This window comes from Pseudorca crassidens, chromosome 8, assembly GCF_039906515.1.
Source record: "Pseudorca crassidens isolate mPseCra1 chromosome 8, mPseCra1.hap1, whole genome shotgun sequence".
NCBI lineage: Eukaryota > Metazoa > Chordata > Mammalia > Artiodactyla > Delphinidae > Pseudorca > Pseudorca crassidens.
In genome coordinates this window covers 19,343,288-19,360,292 of record NC_090303.1, presented here as the reverse complement: position 1 = coordinate 19,360,292, position 17,005 = coordinate 19,343,288, and the positions used below count along the sequence as shown (strand labels likewise).

Here is a 17,005-nt window from a genome sequence, read left to right as displayed (position 1 = left end):
ATCCCACGTATGCAGAAGTCCATTAAGAGACCTAAATAAAAAGTAACTGAAAATACGACTAAGAAAGAAGAAACAAAGGCAGATCAGCTTGGGCTTCCCTGGTGGCGCAGTGGTTAAGAATCCGCCTCCCAAGGCAAGGGACACGGGTTCGAGGCCTGGTCCGGGAAGATCCCACATGCCGTGGAGCAACTAAGCCCGTGCGCCACAACTACTGAACCTGCGCTCTAGAGCCTGCAAGCCACAGCTACTGAGCCCACACGCCACAACTACTGAAACCCACCCGCCTAGAGCCCATGCTCCACAACAAGAGAGGCCACCGCAATGAGAAGCCCGTGCACCGCAACGAAGAGTAGCCCCTGCTCAACGCAACTAGAGAAAGCCCGCGTGCAGCAATGAAGACACGATGCAGCCAAAATTTGAAAAATAAATAAATAAATAAATTTAGGAAAAAAATATATAAAAAAAGGCAAATCAGCTTAATGGCTTACTTATGGTTAAAATATATATATACATATAATATGCATATATATATATAAAACATATCTATACCTCCCAACCCCAAAGCCCAGCCTGGGTGGGGCAATGACTTTTCCAGGTCTGAGAGTCTTGTGACTCTCTGTTGGACCTGTTAATGTCCTGGCCATCCATAGTCCTGATCATAAAATAATTATGAGAAGACATGGTCAGAGCAGACTTAGCTTACATTTGTGAGAAGGGGCAAGAGGCAGTGGTGGAATGCTGGACTTGGACTTGGAACACCTGGGAGAGTGGCCCAGCTCTCTCTCTGCCTGAGGGACTCTGGGCAAATCACCTGCATGGCTTCGGTGAGTCGGGGAGTAACAAGGGGGTGTAGAGGCTGGATCTCGGAGGTTGCTCCAGCTTTAGCATTCTGGAGTTCCGTTCTGATCAGGTGTTACCTGCTGGACCACACAAATGGACAGACAGGTGCTAGCCTCTGCGATCCATGGAGACACAACCCCTATGTCACAGGGATGCTCCTACTGGACACTGCTCCAGCTGCATGTCCTCTTGGCTACCTGAGCCTGGGGACGACTGAGCCAGAAAGCTGAGGCTCACCCTCATGCTTCCAGGGGCTTCCTCCTCAAGCCTGGGGCTTGCGGCTTTTGCACCTCTGCATCTGTCAACTTTGATTACCAAGGGAAGTGCTCTGGGTACTGCCGCACACGAGCTGAGGAAAACAACCTGCAGCTGGGCGTGGACGGGGCTGCCTCTGTGTCCCCAGAGCCGGGCCCACCCCGGGGGTTCAAGGGCAATGTCGGGTGTTTCGTGAACCAGAAGGGCAGACTAATTAAAGTGAGCTTCCCTTTCCTCAAAAATGCTGGCAAGAAAAAGCTGTGGAGAAGAGCTCTCAGTGAGTTTGGGGAAAGGCCCTGAGTTGGGGAGGGGTGTGGGAGTGGGAGAGGCAACTCGTGGACATTGGACATCAATTCTCAAATCATCTGTAGGACGGGAAGGAAGGAAATGGCACGGATGCTCAGGAATTGGCCTCTCACTTCGGAACGCCCCACGTTACTGTTTTCCTTATTAGATTTGTCTTGCTAACAATTTTAGCAGAAACTAATGTGAAGACAGGCCTGTGCATGCCCTCTGTGCGTGCCAGTGAATTGGTGGAGAGACGTTTAGGAGTGCGCTGGGTTTCAGAGGGGATTCCCTGTGGAATCAAGGAATTCTCTCTGGACAGTCCTCCAAATCCAGTTTAGGATATGGTTACTGTCCGGGAGAGGAAGAAAGGGTAAAATGAAAATACTGCAGTCAAACGAAAATGAGAAAGAAAATATGTCTTTCAAAAGGAGTCTGATGACGACTATGGTTTGATTTTCTTAACCAATACTTGCTTTTAAGTCTAATTCTGCCCTTACTTTGAAAACTCAGGAGTTCTAGACTTTGAAGTTGTCTTTTTGGGCGGGAGGCGGGGGGCCGAAGGTGCACAAAGTTGTCACACTCAGAAAAGGGCCACTAAAAGGGGTTGTCAAAACTCCATCTCTGGATATTAAAGACATGAGACAGCATTTAGGCTGGTGGATTCAGATTGAAGGAGTGGCAGAATCGCCAACAGAATGGGGGGTGGATGGGTGGGGTAGGGCCTGCACTTCTTTATTTCAAAGAGCCCCAGAGAGGACTGTAATTCAATCCAATTCTCTGCTGTCTGTCACCTCTGAAATCCCCTCCCCCAGGTCCAAACTCCCTGCTGAGAATGACTATTGAACACATTGCCTAAAAAATGAATCAGCCTGTGAAGTTTCTCCCTGCACTATGATTGTAAGATCTTACTGTACCTATAAGAGCTGTGCCCCATAGGAACCTCCTAGGCCTGTGAGTGGAAGAACTGGGCTTTATCTTTTTTTTTTTTTCCTATTTAAGTGCATGCCGGAACAGAGTGTATAGACTGCAGACACTTCAGAAAGTAGCTGAGATGGAAAAGTCTGTCTTGACACCAGAGGAAGATAAAGTCCCCATTTCCCAGCTCCAAGGCCTGCTCTGTCGTCCACCAGTTTGCACTTCAAACAATGTCGAGGGCCTCTCACTGTTGTGGCCTCTCCCGCTGTTCCGGACGCGCAGGCTCAGCGGCCATGGCTCACGGGGCCAGCCGCTCCGCGGCATGTGCGATCTTCCCGGACCGGGGCACGAACCCGTGTCCCCTGCATCGGCAGGCGGATTCTCAACCACTGAGCCACCAGGGAAGCCCTCAAACAATGTCTTTTGTGAGCAGTTAAATATGACAGATAATATAATTTTATATTTACAGTTGCACTTTCAAAAATGCCACCTTTATCAATCACCGTTCTCCGTAAGGGGCCCTCACTGCTCCTTAAAATAAAGCGCTGACGCTTTGAAAGTGGCTTTTCCTTTTTCTCAGTTGGCGTCCAAAGCTTTCAGTGGTCTGGCTCCAAGGTGATCTTCCTAACTGCCCTCTCCCATCCCCCTTGCAACCTACTTCTATCACTTCGAGCTGGCCCGCTGCCTCACTGTTTCATATTCCTCTTTAATGTTGTAATAACTGCAGGGAATTGTATCATTAGGATTATGGATACATCTTAACTATTTCCCAGTTGCTGAATGTTTTCCTGTTCCTCTTCTCTGAATTTTGCCAGGATGGGTGCAAGGAATCATCTAGGCCAGTGGTTCTCAGTTTTGGCCAGTCACTGGAATATGGGATTATCGGGGGCGGGAGGGCGGGGCGGGGGGGCTGACTTTTTTTTTTTTTAAGTCGAGGTATAACACACATACAAGAGAGGCTACAGGGCTTCCCTGGTGGCGCAGTGGTTGGGAGTCCGCCTACAGGGCTTCCCTGGTGGCGCAGTGGTTGGGAATCCGCCTGCCAATGCAGGGGACGAGGGTTCGTGCCCCGGTCCGGGAAGATCCCACACGCCGCAGAGCGGCTGGGCCCGTGAGCCATGGCCGCTGAGCCTGCGCGTCCGGAGCCTGTGCTCCGCAATGGGAGAGGCCCGCGTAACAGAAAAAAAAAAAAAAGAGAGATGCTACAAATCACAAGTGTGCCACCTGATGACTTTGGATGTACAAAACACCCTCATGTAACCAGCACCCAGATCAAGAAACAGAAGCTACAAGCACCCCAGAAAAGCTGGGGTAAAGGAAGCTTTTTAAAAAATTCTCATTTTCAGACCCAATCCTTTGAGATCCTGATTCCGAAATGTGAGGTGAAGCCCAGAAATGTGCATGTTTAAGATCTCCCCAGGGGCTTCCCATGCACCATCAGGCTTGGAGTCCACCAATCTACCAAAGGTTTCCAAATTGCCCCTCAGGTGTCACCCTGGGGGTTGGGGACAGAGATAGGGAGCTGTCAGACCTGCCTTCCCCTTCAATCAGAGACGCCGCGGGTATCTCTTTCTTAAAGGATCTCCCTCTAGATAAAAACAATCCCTTAATCCTCAATTCTGAAAACCACCTGTATCAGTCAGCGTTCAATCCAAGAAGCAGAACTACTGGATGGATCTGAACATACATGTATGTGTACCTGTAGATCTACGGGTCTATTCCAGTTATTTGAGCTTTTGCAACAGCAATTGCTGGTTAAATGACCTCTATGAGGCTGTTGTTTTTGCATCTGATGCTGGAGCATGAAGTCCACAGGGCAGGCAGTGGGAAGGAAAGAGGGATGGAAAGTGGCGGAGACCAAGGACAATCTGGAACCCACAAGCCTTAACTGGAACTCCATGAAGATGGACTGAAACTCCTGTCTGTTCTTGTTGCCTTTGACTTTCATGCTATGCATGTCCCCCCAGAAGCCGGGACCCTTCATCAAGGAGCTAAACACACAGACCTGGCACAGGAGTCGGAGAGGCTGAAGGAGGATCCGGGGAAGGTGGAGCAATTGCAGGCCTGGCTGCTGCCCGTGACAGCGAAGTGAGCTGCCGACAGGCAACAACACATGTGTTACAAAATGGCTGCGGCTGCCCCTCCGTCCTCCAGATCTCCCCGGATCTCTCTGTCTCCAGCCAATGAGCAATCCACAGGACACGGAATTCTGGGAAATGTAGTTCAGCCCAGGCAGGAGTCAACACCTGACCAGCCACCATCACCCATCTGATTGCTGATTTTCAAGCTTGGCTGCACATTGGAACCGTGTGTGGCGTTTTAAAACTCTGACGCCAGACCTGCCATCAGGATATGTGAAAGCTTCCCAGGTCGCCCTAATGTGCAGTCGAGGCTGACAGACCGACGTGAACCTCAGTGCTGTCCCCAACCTGGGGCCACAGACAATAAATTCCACTCTCGTTTTGTCCTAAGAGGAGCATTGAAAGATCTGGTTATTTTTCTGAAGGTCCTAAAAGGTGGTTTTTCTCTTTACCCTCCCTTCCGGCATCTGTCTGTCCTCCTTCTCCAACCTAGCCACAACCCTCCTCAGCACACTGGCTGCATCTTGGACGAAGCCCTGCTTGGTTATCCTCCTGGTCTAAGTGGATCACGGGCACGGCGGGCAGACCCTGAGATCATCCCAAAGCCATCAAGCTCAGAGTGAACTGGACTCTCAGAGGTTTTCACAATTAAGCTTCTAAATAAAGCACCTCTTCCTCCTAGGCATAGGCTAATTAAGTGACTATAACAGCAAAGCGGTCAGTGAACACTTAACCACTGTAACATGAGCCAGCGTTGGCAAGAGCCAGTGCCGTGGGCGCGCAGGTCGTTGAGCTGCCACTGCTGGGTCCTCCTGCTTTTCTTTCTGGCAGTGCCACACGGCTTGTGGGATGTTCCCCGACCAGGGACTGAACCTGGGAAACGGCAGTGAAAGCCCGGAGTCCTAACCACTAGGCCACCAGGGAACCCTTGCTGGGTCCTTCTTAAGGACGGCTGAAAGAGGGGCCCAAGAGGGGCCACTGCAGGAAAAGAAGTGGGAAGAGAGGTGAGGGCTGGGAATAGCATGGGTTCAAGTTCCCACAATGCCACTAACTAGCTGAGGAGCCTTGGGCAAATCACATAATGCTTCTAAGCCTCAGTACCAGCCCTGCCTCCTGCATGGGGTCATGGAGAGCATCAGAAGACGCGAGAGATGTGAGAGGGCTTGGTGGGAAGAAAGTCCAAAAGCACAGACACTTGTGCGTGCAAGGCAGTAGTGTTAACTCTATTACAGCACCGGTGTCAGGGGATGGTTATCTAGATTATGGATTATTTAGATCCTTGCTTTCCTTTTTCTATCTATGATGTGGTTATTTCTAATGAGATCCGCTGAAGTGTGGGACTGACACCGTTAGTTAAAATAAGGGCTTTGGGATTTCCGTTGAGTTTCTATTATTTAAGCTCTCCCCCTCCTCCCCATTTTGGCAGACAGTGAAGACTGCTGGGCCACGCCAGTCTATACTCTAAGTTTACATAGAGAGAACCTTTCTAAGAAACAACAGCAAAATAACCTTTCACAGCATCTGTGTGAAATAAAACAGGGGAAGGATCAGGCAGTGCTACAATATTTTTACTGACCCATATCTATTATTTAAGGTAGTTTTCTGTGCCTGAATTAGATTTGAAGCTCCCTGAGGGCAAAGGCTGGTTCTTCATCCCCCTTTATTTGGATTTGCAACAGGGCCTAGGGCAGTGCATTAGAAAGGATATTGGATGTGGGGAGCCCAAGTTCCAGGTTCTAGGTATAGCCCTGCCCCTCAAAAGTCATTTTAATCCTTCTCTCGGCCTCAGTTTACTCCTCTATAAAGTGGGAGCTACCTACTTCATGGGATTATTGAGTAGTGAGAATTTAGACAATGGGGAAATAGTTCTGTGACCCCAAAGTGCTGTGCCAGCGGGAGAAATGTGATAAGAGCTGTCACTTCTCAAGAATGAGATGTTGGCTGATTTTCTCCTTGAGGACACGGAAGCACAGAGCAGAGCTGGTCAGCCCTGGGCTGCAGATGAGGAGATGCTCAGGGGTGGAGGTGATCGGGAAGGTGATGTCCCCAGGGGCCTGCAGAGTGATCAGAGTGACAGTGGTGGCTTTCCCACTGCCCACCTGTGCTCCCTCTGCTGCTGCAAGCTGTATGTTGGCCCGGTCCATTGTTTATTCATTTATTCATCAAGTGTTTATTGAGCATCTACTCTGTGCCAAGCCCTGTGCCAGAGGTTGAGAATTGAATGGTGAGCAAAACCAGATGAGGTCCCTTCCCTCACGGAGCTGATCTACCCTCAGCTGATTCCCAAACAGGTTTGGACTCAGGCTTATGCACTGACGGAGTTGGACAAATAGCTTCAGGAAGCCTCAGGGGCAGATGCAAACGTTGTGTTCTAGTGAGATTCTAGATTGAAGCTGCAAAATATCAACACGTTGAGGCCAGGTCTGCTAAGAAGAAGAAAAAGAAGAAAAGGTAAACTCCCACCAATCCCTTTTTGGGTCTTCCCTTACTGGGCTCCCACCTCAGGTTTCCAGAGTCTTGTTCTTTCTGATTCCACCCTCTACTGAAACAGACTCTTGTCTACCTTATTCACACTAAGCTGGTAAATGCTTTGGTGAAAGCCTTGAGGTAAAGGAATGATGTCCCAGCTGGAGGGACAGGTCTGTCAGAGGTCACCCTAAAATCACACTAGGGTGGCCACTTCAGACTGGCATTTGCAGGGACCACAGAGGTGGAGAAAGTGGGGGACTAACGGCAGGGGTAAGTAAAGTAAGCAAACCCCTGTGGTATTTATTTGTTTATTTTATTTTATGTTTTGGCTGCACTGCGCTGCTTACAAGATCTTAGTTCCCTGACCAGGGATTGAACCCAGGCCCTCAGCAGTGACAGCCCAGAGACCTAACCACTGGACTGCCGGGGGATTCCCCCCATGGTCTTTAAAGGTGACTCCAGACCAGGGAGGAGTGAGGGCAGGAGCGGTGCAGCTGTTGTCGGGATTCTAGCTTTTGTTTAGGTGAGGAGGGTTTGCAGGGCCTAAGCCATTACGAAAAGCAAGGAACTAGACAATCAACTATATAAATGAAAGGAGTCTTCAGCAACCAGAACCCAGAAAATTTCCATCAATCGACGCCCACGTTCAGCAACGAAGACCCAACGCAGCCCAAAATAAATAGGTAAGTAAATAAATTTATATATATATAAAAAAATTGACCCTCTTTTCCTTCTCATTTTTGACTAAACCGCCAGACAATCCCATGGTGCATTTCCAGCTGGAATTACAGGACTCCTCTTCATGAGAAAACTAAGACATATTTTTTTATAAGACACACCCCAAAGTCAAATTCCTGAAAGACTGTAGATAATGTCAACCCCAAGTGGACTCATTAAATGAAAACTTTGTATTTCCAAATAAAGCACAGACACTCAAACCCGCACAAAACAAATGCATCGCATTGGGAATGATTAGAAGGCAAACACCCTCGTAGTGGATACCAGGTGGAGGAAGAGAACCTTGCCGCCCACCAAGGCCCCTCTGTGCATCTGTCCCAATCGCAGCCCCTCCCTCCTTCCAAAGTAGCCACACTCTTGACTTACGGTCTTTACAGTAAGTCCCTACATACAAACCTTCAAGTTGCAAAATTTCAAAGATGCGAACGTGCGTTCACGTGTCCGATCGCGTAAGTCAGTTCACGTGTCTGGCGTGCATTGTCATGTGTGTGCATCCTCTAAAAGTGGTTGTGCTTTTGTGTGCTTTACAGTACTGTACAGAGTACAGTAATACAGTATCTTTATTTCAAGCCCAGGATGTCCGGAAGCAAGCGTAAAAGCAGCAGTGATTTAACAGGTACAGTGTAGCTGATTGTGTTAGTTGGGTACCTAGGCTAACTTTGTGGACTTACAAACAAATTGGACTTACGAATGCACTCTCGGAACGGAACTCCTTCGTAGGTAGGGGACTTACTGTATTTCCTTACGTTTATTTATGGTTTTATCACCCTAGTGTGTATCCTTAGACACTGTTGTTTAAGTTTTGCCCATTTTTTAGATGTCTCTTAAGCTTCTTTCAAGTGACCACTTCCCTCCATCTATTTCCCGTACAGTTTATCTGTTGAAGACTCAGGCTGTCTAACCTGCAGTTTCCTGCTGTCTGGGTTTTGCCCTTGGTGCATGCCAACACATCCAAGTGCATGCATTCTTAATGCAAATAATCACCTGTTTTAAAAAAACCTGTATGCAAGCTATGTTCTTAAGGAGGGCATGACCCACCATAATCGCTTTCTCATGAGTGTGTGGGCAAAGGGAGCTCTCACAATAGAAGTAAATGAAGCAGGGAGAAAAACATGATCTGGGGGGAGCTCTCTGTGGAACTAGTGATTTTTGAAATTTTTTTTTTTTTGCAACTGGAAGTGACCGAGGAATGCTTCTCTTTAATGTCTTCCACTATAGTTTGCTTTAGTAGGGAACACATTTGCAATGGGCTCTGGAATCACGTTATGCTCCAGGGTCCAGGGTTGTATCCCATTAGGTTTTATCAGAGATGATTGCATAATAGAAGCCTGGATGTAGTAAAAACCTAAGGAATCCAAACCACTAACCAGACTCGTCAAATGTAATAAATATAAATGATAGATGAAAGGAAGAGAGATCTGGTCATTTACTTATGGTTTGGAGCAATAAAAGCAAGCTTTACATTTTTTTCTTTAATCTTAGCAGGCAGTCACATGAACATACTTATTAGCATTTTCAAAAGGCTTTATCAAATATTGACTTACAAAAGAAATGTATCCACTTAACGGTGACCTCCAGACACCCCCGATAAGTCCAGGACCCTAAATTATATGCTCCAGGGCTATGGCACCCACACAATGGACAAAAGAAATGAACAGTGTCGTACTCGGAGATGGAAGGTTTTTTAACGCTTAAACTTAAATACGTATGGGGACTGTTTTGATGTGCACAGGAAAGAAAAAAGCTCCCAAACTGATGGATACAATAAAAAAAATCCAAAAGTCAAGAACCTCTTAAAATATACACACTACTATATATAAAAGAGATAACCAACAAGGACTTACTGTAGAGCACAGGGAACTCTACTCAATATCTTGTAATAACCTATAACGGAAGAGAATGTAAGAAAAGTATATATATATTTATATGTATATGTATAACTGAATCACTTTACTGTACACCTGAAACTAACACAACATTGTAAATCAACTATATTTCAATTAAAAAAAAAAGCCAAGAGAGAACAACCAAGGTCAAGGCACTCTTCAAACCCAATAGGCCACAGACACAACCTTTAAAACTTTACTACAGCATTAGTTGTACAGCCACAAAAGGGGCCTGAAAGACATGGCGGGGATAAAAGTAATTAGACAGAGGCCTTAACTGGTCCCATCCTGGTTCTCTATTCTTCTTGCTTTCCTTGGTTCTTTTAGGGATTGTATTTGTGAAAGAAATCAGGAGTGTGCGTCCTCCTCACTGTTAACAGTGGGGCTGGGAAGGAGCCATGGTGGAAGATAATCAGAAGGGCTTAGTGCAGATTCGACAGCCAGGCTGACTTCTCTCCTGGGCTCAGGAGGTTTTAAAATCTGCTGGCAAGACTGGCTCCTGGGGCTTCCCTGGTGGCGCAGTGGTTGAGAGTCCGCCTGCCGATGCAGGGGACACGGGTTCGTGCCCCGGTCCAGGAGGATCCCACATGCCGCGAAGCGGCTTGGCTCGTGAGCCATGGCCGCTGAGCCTGCGCGTCCGGAGCCTGTGCTCCGCGACGGGAGAGGCCACAACAGTGAGAGGCCCGCGTACCGCAAAAAAAAAAAAAAAAGAAAGAAAAAAAAAGATTGGCTCCTGTTCTTCGCGTGTAGATGGTAAAGTGATTTCCAACCCTGGTTTTTACAACGCTCTAGGGCATTTCCAATACAATGTATGTGTTTAAAATTCTCAAAACCAAATTAACCTGAATTCGCTGAAAAGGCATATGTGATTCAGATTTTTTCTTAGTTATCGTCTGGTTTACCTTTCTGAAACACTTGTTACTCCTTCTTGGAATTCCTTCCTGCCTGGGCTCTGTGACAGTGTTACTCTGATGTTTCAAGTCTAACCTTCTGCGTTCCTGGCTGGCTCCTGCTGGTTCCAGGCCTCATCTCTGGATCACTAAAAATTCCACAGAGCTCTTCCTTGAAGGCTTCTCTTGTCCCTGCCCCCCAACTCCAGCCCCCACCCCAAAGTCCTTCGTGGACTCCTCTTCTCAAGATTTCCAACTCCAGCCTCTAAGAGCTCCCCGCTGTACGAAATACCCATCATGTGAAATTTCTCAAGGGGAGGCTGGGCTGGGGCCCAGCAGCGATGCTCAAAGATAGAGCAGAACTTGGAAAGGGAGTTAAATCTACCATGGCTTCCGGGCTTCTATTAATTCGCTTCTCAGGCTGGGTTGGGCTCGGCCTAAGCACGTTACATGCATTATGGCATTTAATCTTCACACCACCTCTCTGAGGAAGCACGATTATACCCATTTTCTACACTTGAGATTTAAGCTAGGAGAGGGCGGGCGCTAGATGAAGCAGAGCTGGGCTGTGAGCCATCACACTCTTCTGTCTGAAGCAGGGGATTTTGTCCTGTCTCTGGACAAACAGACTGGCTGGATCAGGGCCTGGCAGGAAGGTGAGTCCAAGCCGCCATGATGCAGGAGTAACCAATCAAAAGGACCAGGAGCTCAGCTAGAGTGTGTGTGTGTGTGTGTGTGTGTGTGAGTGTGAGTGTGAGTGTGTGAGTGTGAGTGTGTGTGTGTGTGTGTGTGTTAGAGTGACTTACTCTGCGTGGATGGTGGTGGTAGGTAGTGAGGCACGATCAAAGAGACAGAAAAATGCTCACAGGAACGAGCAGTTGCCCTCAGATGGATCTCACATCACAGGTCCCTGCCTACACATATAGCCCTATTCCGACTAGAACGCAGGGAGTTAAAAATGAAACAGCCCTTGAAACTGAAACCAAATTATCCATGGCAATTTATTAAATAACTAAGGTTTTCTAGGCCTTATTAAAATAAATGTTTAGTGTATTTTCTTATCCTCTGACGTTCACTTCTGCACTTGTCAGCACCTGCCGGCAGTAGCTGGAGTAATCTGGCCAATTTTGCTGTATGTGCAAATCAATTTGATTTCCCCCCAAAAAGATAAAAATCAGTAAAGTGATTAAGTTACAATTAAGGCATGTCATTGAAAGCACAGATAACAAGAAAAGGCTGAACAGGACACGCCCTGAGGTCACCACTGACTTCCTCCTACTCAAATTAAATGAGTTTTCCCCTCAATTCTTCTTGCCTGCTCTACTGTATGGGGTATTCCGGGTGATCAACACGACTCCTCCTACTTCTTGAAATTCTCTCCTCTTCTGGCTTCCATCATGCTGTCCTTATGCCAGGTTCCCTTCTTGGCTCCTGTACTGGTTCCATAAATGATAATCTGTTCAACCATCCACCCATCCATCCATCCATCCATCCATCCCTCCATCTTATGGATATTTAATGACCCAGTGTGCCAGGCACTAGGAAAAAGGATGGGGCATATTTATGCCTGGTTTTACAGTTGAAAATGCTTTTATATTATTTCATTAATTTCTTGCTACAACCATGTGAGGTGGCTATTGGTACCTTCATTTTACAGAGGAGGAAACAGGTTCTGAGAGGATCTGGGATTTATTCATACCAGCATAGCCAGCAGGTGGCAGAGTCTGGACAGGAATTCAGGTTTTCCTGCCAGTAAGAATTCATAATGGCATGCTCTTACATACTGGTCAAGTAGAATTTCGCAACTAGTCTCATCATTCCTAATTAAATGTCATGATGCAGTCAATACATATCTATTGAAACTGTGCTAGGCTCTGGGGGATGCAAAGTCTGGGTCCCTACCCTCATAGAACTTGTGGCCTAGTAGGGGAGACATTAATTATATGTTTACACCACAAACATTTGCTTTTAAGGTATGAGGGAAAGTGGACCTAGTTATGAAAATCAGGAAGTCTTTCAAGAGGAAGTAATCATTAAGATGCATTCTGAAGGATGAGTCGTCAGAGTTTTGGGAAGAGGGGATGAAAGAAAATCATATACAGAGAAGGAAAAGCACGTGCAAGGGCCCTGTGGCAGGAAGACCCAATGTGCTGAAATTTTAAAGGCCAGCTTGACTGGCATATAGAGACTGAAAGGGAGCCCAGCACAGGATGTGGTTCAGACCATGCAAGACTGTGTAGCCATGACAATGATTTTTACTTTGAGCTTCAGAGCAATGGGTAGACACAAGTTAAGAGAATGACATGATTAACTTCTTTGATTCTAACTTCTGTGTGCAGAATGAATTGTAGAGGGGCAAGAGTGGACGCAGGGAAAACAGCTGGAGGGCTTCTGTAGTTGTCCAGGTGAGAGGTGATGATAGCTTGGACCAGCGTGGTGGTGGTGGAAATGGCGAGAAGAATCCCACGGGTGCCCCCTGCTCTGCTCCAGCCCATTTTCTCCCTAAACCCTGTCACCAGAGTGTGCTCACGAATTTGCAGTACACGGAAGCTTGCCCACACTTCAGGGCTCTGCAGGAGTCTCCTCTCCCAGGAAGCCTTCTCCAGATAATGCTAGTCCTCCAAGATCTTTCAGAAGCTGAGTCCACCTTCTGTATTGTTCACTTCAAAAGTGCTTCTTCTCGACGGCTTGGCTGTTCTCCGATCCTTTCCTGAAGATGCCTTCATTTCTCTTGTCTTGCTTTCTCCCTTTGGAAAGTAAGTGCTTTGTTGGCATTTGCTGAATGGTGTCAACAGGGCTCCTCTGGAAATGACATTTGTAAATGATTACTCATGCCAAATGCCTTTTTTTTTTTCCCTAAATTAAACACTGGTTGCTTTAAATCTGTCTTCATGATCTTGTTCTATCAAAACGTATGTCCCAATTTTTCAATTCTTTCCTCTAAACTCTTTTCCATATATCTCCTAGTGGAAAGCAGTTTCAGGGGGAATGGAGTGTGTGTGTGGGGGGGTGCGGTCAGCAGTGTAATTAAACAGGAGCTATCTGACCAGAATTCCTATACCTTTGAATGGAATATTTGATTAATCCTTTCCACAGGCACCATTATTCATGCCTTGATGGAATCTCATTTTATAGCCCTTAATACACGGACCCAATTTATCCACATCACATTGTATTCTAATACTTGTCATCCAAGTTATTAGCTATCTCCTTCCCAGTGTAAAATCATCAGCAAGTTTGATTAGCTTATTCCCTGGGGATGATGGGGAAGATAAGAAGAGACACAGTACAATATGACCACCAAGGGTTTGGCATCAAGAGCAGACAGCTAAGTGGAATCCACTTACAGAGCTGGGGGTGGCCACATAAACATCTGCCCCCCGGGAGAGGGTGTCTGTGTGGTACCCAGAAGCCACAGCCACAAAGGGTTGGCCGCGGTCATGCCTGGTGGCACCGAGTCATCGTCCTGGGTGGGATCACTTCAATAAAAAAGAGCGAGGCTTCTCTCTCTCCTGCTTCCTAACATCCCCTGCCCCCCAAATATCCGTCCTGAGAGGCACAGCTCAGAAGCCCCTCTTTATTCCAGGACATCACTGCAGCCTGAAATCCCTGTTCTTCCCCTACTGGGGATCTGGCAGGCAGAGAATCTAGAAGGAGACGCGCAGTGCTGTTTATCGCTCTCTCACCAGCACAGAGTTGGCTCTAAGCAGCCAGCCTCTTCTCCCTCTTCTCTGGAACCAAGCCTGAGCCCTGGGACTCAGAGGTGGCTTCAGTCCTTTCTAAGCAAGACAGAAGGGGCCCACGTGACCCCTACAGGATGGTGGGCTCAAAGCCCTCAGAGAGTTTCCAATGCCTCTTCCCCTCCCCTACCACCCAGCCTCAGCTCAATCAGGCAAAACTCCCACAGCCCATTCTGGGGTCCTTTTAAAAGCTCCCACCGTTTTTCACCAAAGATCCTTTATTAATCACCCTTGTGCTCTTCTGAGCCCGGCAAGAGGAGGATGAAAGAGGCTCTCTCTTTGTGGTGGCACTCCTTCAGGAGGTGGAGCCTCACTGCCTTCCCCAAGACTATGGGCTGGACCTAGGGACTTGTTTCTAATGGACAGCATCAAGCAGAAGTGGCTGACAGTGTATCACTCCTGAGAAGACGTCATAAATGGCCTTTGGACTCTCCCTCCTCTTCCTCAGATCGTTGGCTCTGGGGGCAGTGAACCGCTATGCTGTCAGCAGCCCTACGGGGAGGCCTAAGGTACGGAGAGCAAGGAACCAAGGCCTCCTGCCACCAGCCAGGTGAGCGGGCCACCTTGGAAGTGGGTCTTCAGGTGCCGGCCAAGCCTTCGGATGACAGCAGCCCTGGAAGACAGCTTGACTGCAACCTCACGAGAGACCCTGAGCAAGAACCATCCAGCTAAGCTGCTCCCACGTCTTGACAATAAATATTTATTGTTTCAAGTGGCTAAATATTGGGGTCACTTGTTACGTAGCAGTAGGTTACTAATACACTCTCACTACCTCAGAGGAAGGCCTTGATCCCCTCCCTCCCTTCAATTGCCTTTTCAGGTTCCATCTTGATCCCCTTTCTGTTCAGGGAGTCTGATGTCCCTCTGCTACCCTCTACTGTCTGTCCCCGGCTTCTACTGTGGGTCCCCACAGTCTCGAGGGCTCTTTCCCGACCAGAGGGGGATGTAAGGGAGGAGCTCCCCTGTGGCCTGGGTTTGGAATTCTAGCTCCCTGCCTACGATCCAAAGTGACATCTGGCATTAGGAGAATGACTCTTTGCAGAGAGCAGCCTTCCTCAGGCTATGCAATTCCCTCGTCTGTGAACTCGGTGGGGCTTAATGACTTTTCTTAGGCCGACAGGCAGCAGGAAAAGACTTTGCAAAATAACCAAAATAACGTGTTCCCTTATGTAGCATATGCGCCTCTCCTGTACCCTTTCTGCTCATCTGCAGCTTCTGCAAAAGGTCATGTCTCGTTTCAACTTTGCAGTTAAGTGCATCTGACACTAAGTGTGGATTCCAGAACTGGATGGAGATGTAATCTGGCTTAAATGTTGCAAGGTGCGCCCCGCTACCCCAGCCCGCTGGCCGTGTCCTGCCACAGTCATAAAGGAGGAGGAGATCCCATTCTCGCTTCTCTCATAATCGTACAAGAGGCACGATGTAGTTTTTGGTAAAAAAATAATTCAGGCAGCTCTCCCATCTGATCAAACCCTAGCAATTTTATATCTCAGTTCTACGGGGCAAGGTCAGACAGTTATAGATGTCAATATTTTGGAAGGCTTGGAAAAGTGGAGTGGCCCTCAAAGCAGTGGTTCTCAAAGTACAGTCCCTGGGGGAACAGAATCCGCATCACCTGCTGGCTTGGTGGAAATGCAAGTTCTCGGGCCTGACCCCAGACCCACTGAGGCAGAAATTCTGGGGGTGGGACCCAGTCACCTGTATTTAAACGAACCCCTCCCACCACCCCAAAGGAACAATTCTGATGCACGGCTAAAGGCTGAATATCACTGACTTAAAGGATTAAGTATCTAAATCATTCATTCATCCATTCATTCATAAGACGTTGACTGAGTGCCTACTATTTGCCAGATACTCTGGGGCGATGAAGCGGAACTGGAAGGAACTCCTTCCTCAAGGATTTCACGGTCCTCCCTTCCCTTGCTTTGTGACAAAGCGTGAGAAGAGAGGAGAACTCGAAGACACAGATTCAAGGAATGGAAACCACTCTTTACATGTAAAGAGTCTTTTCAATGGACAGGAGGCACACCAAAATTGTTTTTTTTTCCAGGAATGATCATACTCTCAAAATAGTAACTTTTCTAAAGTAAGTAAATGTGTGGGTTTAATATATCATGTACAGCTGGCTCAGCCTTTTTAGCTTAAAAAAAAAAAAAAAAAAGATTATGTGATCCCACCATGAATGAAATGCGGAACTACCTTAAAGATTCACTTCATTTTGTGCCTGTCTTTTAACGAACAAGCTATTCTGTTGTTTCATCATCTTCCATGAAGTCACACTTCCTCCCCTCTTTTTCTGTAAGTAAGATGCCTTATTCAGCCTTAGAGCTAAGATGTATCGTGCTTCCTATGACTGGACTCGATATCTCTACATTTGTTAACTCATTTGATCCTCCCCAACCTTATAAAGTAGATGCAGCAAACAGGCTATACAGGTGAAGAACAGAGGCTGGAAGAGGCAGGAACAGGGACCCAGACCCATCTTTTTTTTTTTTTTTTGCGGTACGCAGGCCTCTCACTGCTGTGACCTCTCCCGTTGCGGAGCATAGGCTCCGGACGCGCAGGCTCAGTGGCCATGGCTCACGGGCCCAGCCACTCCGCGGCATGTGGGATCCTCCCGGACCGGGGCACGAACCTGCGTCCCCTGCATCGGCAGGCGGACTCTCAACCACTGCGCCACCAGGGAAGCCCCAGACCCATCTTTTAACCCCACGTGAATTATCCTGTGCTGTAGTCGAAGCCCCACTGGGTCATTTTGCTGCTCATTAATTGGGGGAAAATAAAAGGAAATATACCCTCTCCTAGAAGACCGCTAGTATGAACCACTGGCTAAAGCTCAATTGGGGGATTTATTTTTAAACATTAAAGTTCACACTGCACTCCTCCGTCAGTACCATGGGTCA

The 17,005-nt window shown here is 47.5% G+C and overlaps 1 protein-coding gene across 5 annotated transcripts in view; it reads right to left on the bottom strand.

Annotated features, from left to right (window-relative positions):
* Window positions 1-17,005, bottom strand: part of ATXN7L1 (ataxin 7 like 1) — a 239,745-nt gene that overhangs the window by 117,443 nt on the left and 105,297 nt on the right. The window contains exon 4 of one of the 5 annotated variants that reach the window (XM_067745967.1): window positions 2,713-13,109. The exons of the other annotated variants lie outside the window; for them this stretch is intronic. Within the exon in view, the coding sequence (XP_067602068.1) occupies window positions 13,027-13,109 (83 nt within the window). The 3' untranslated portion in view covers window positions 2,713-13,026. Of the gene's footprint in view, window positions 1-2,712; window positions 13,110-17,005 lie in introns of those variants that run through there. 5 annotated transcript variants of the gene reach the window in all.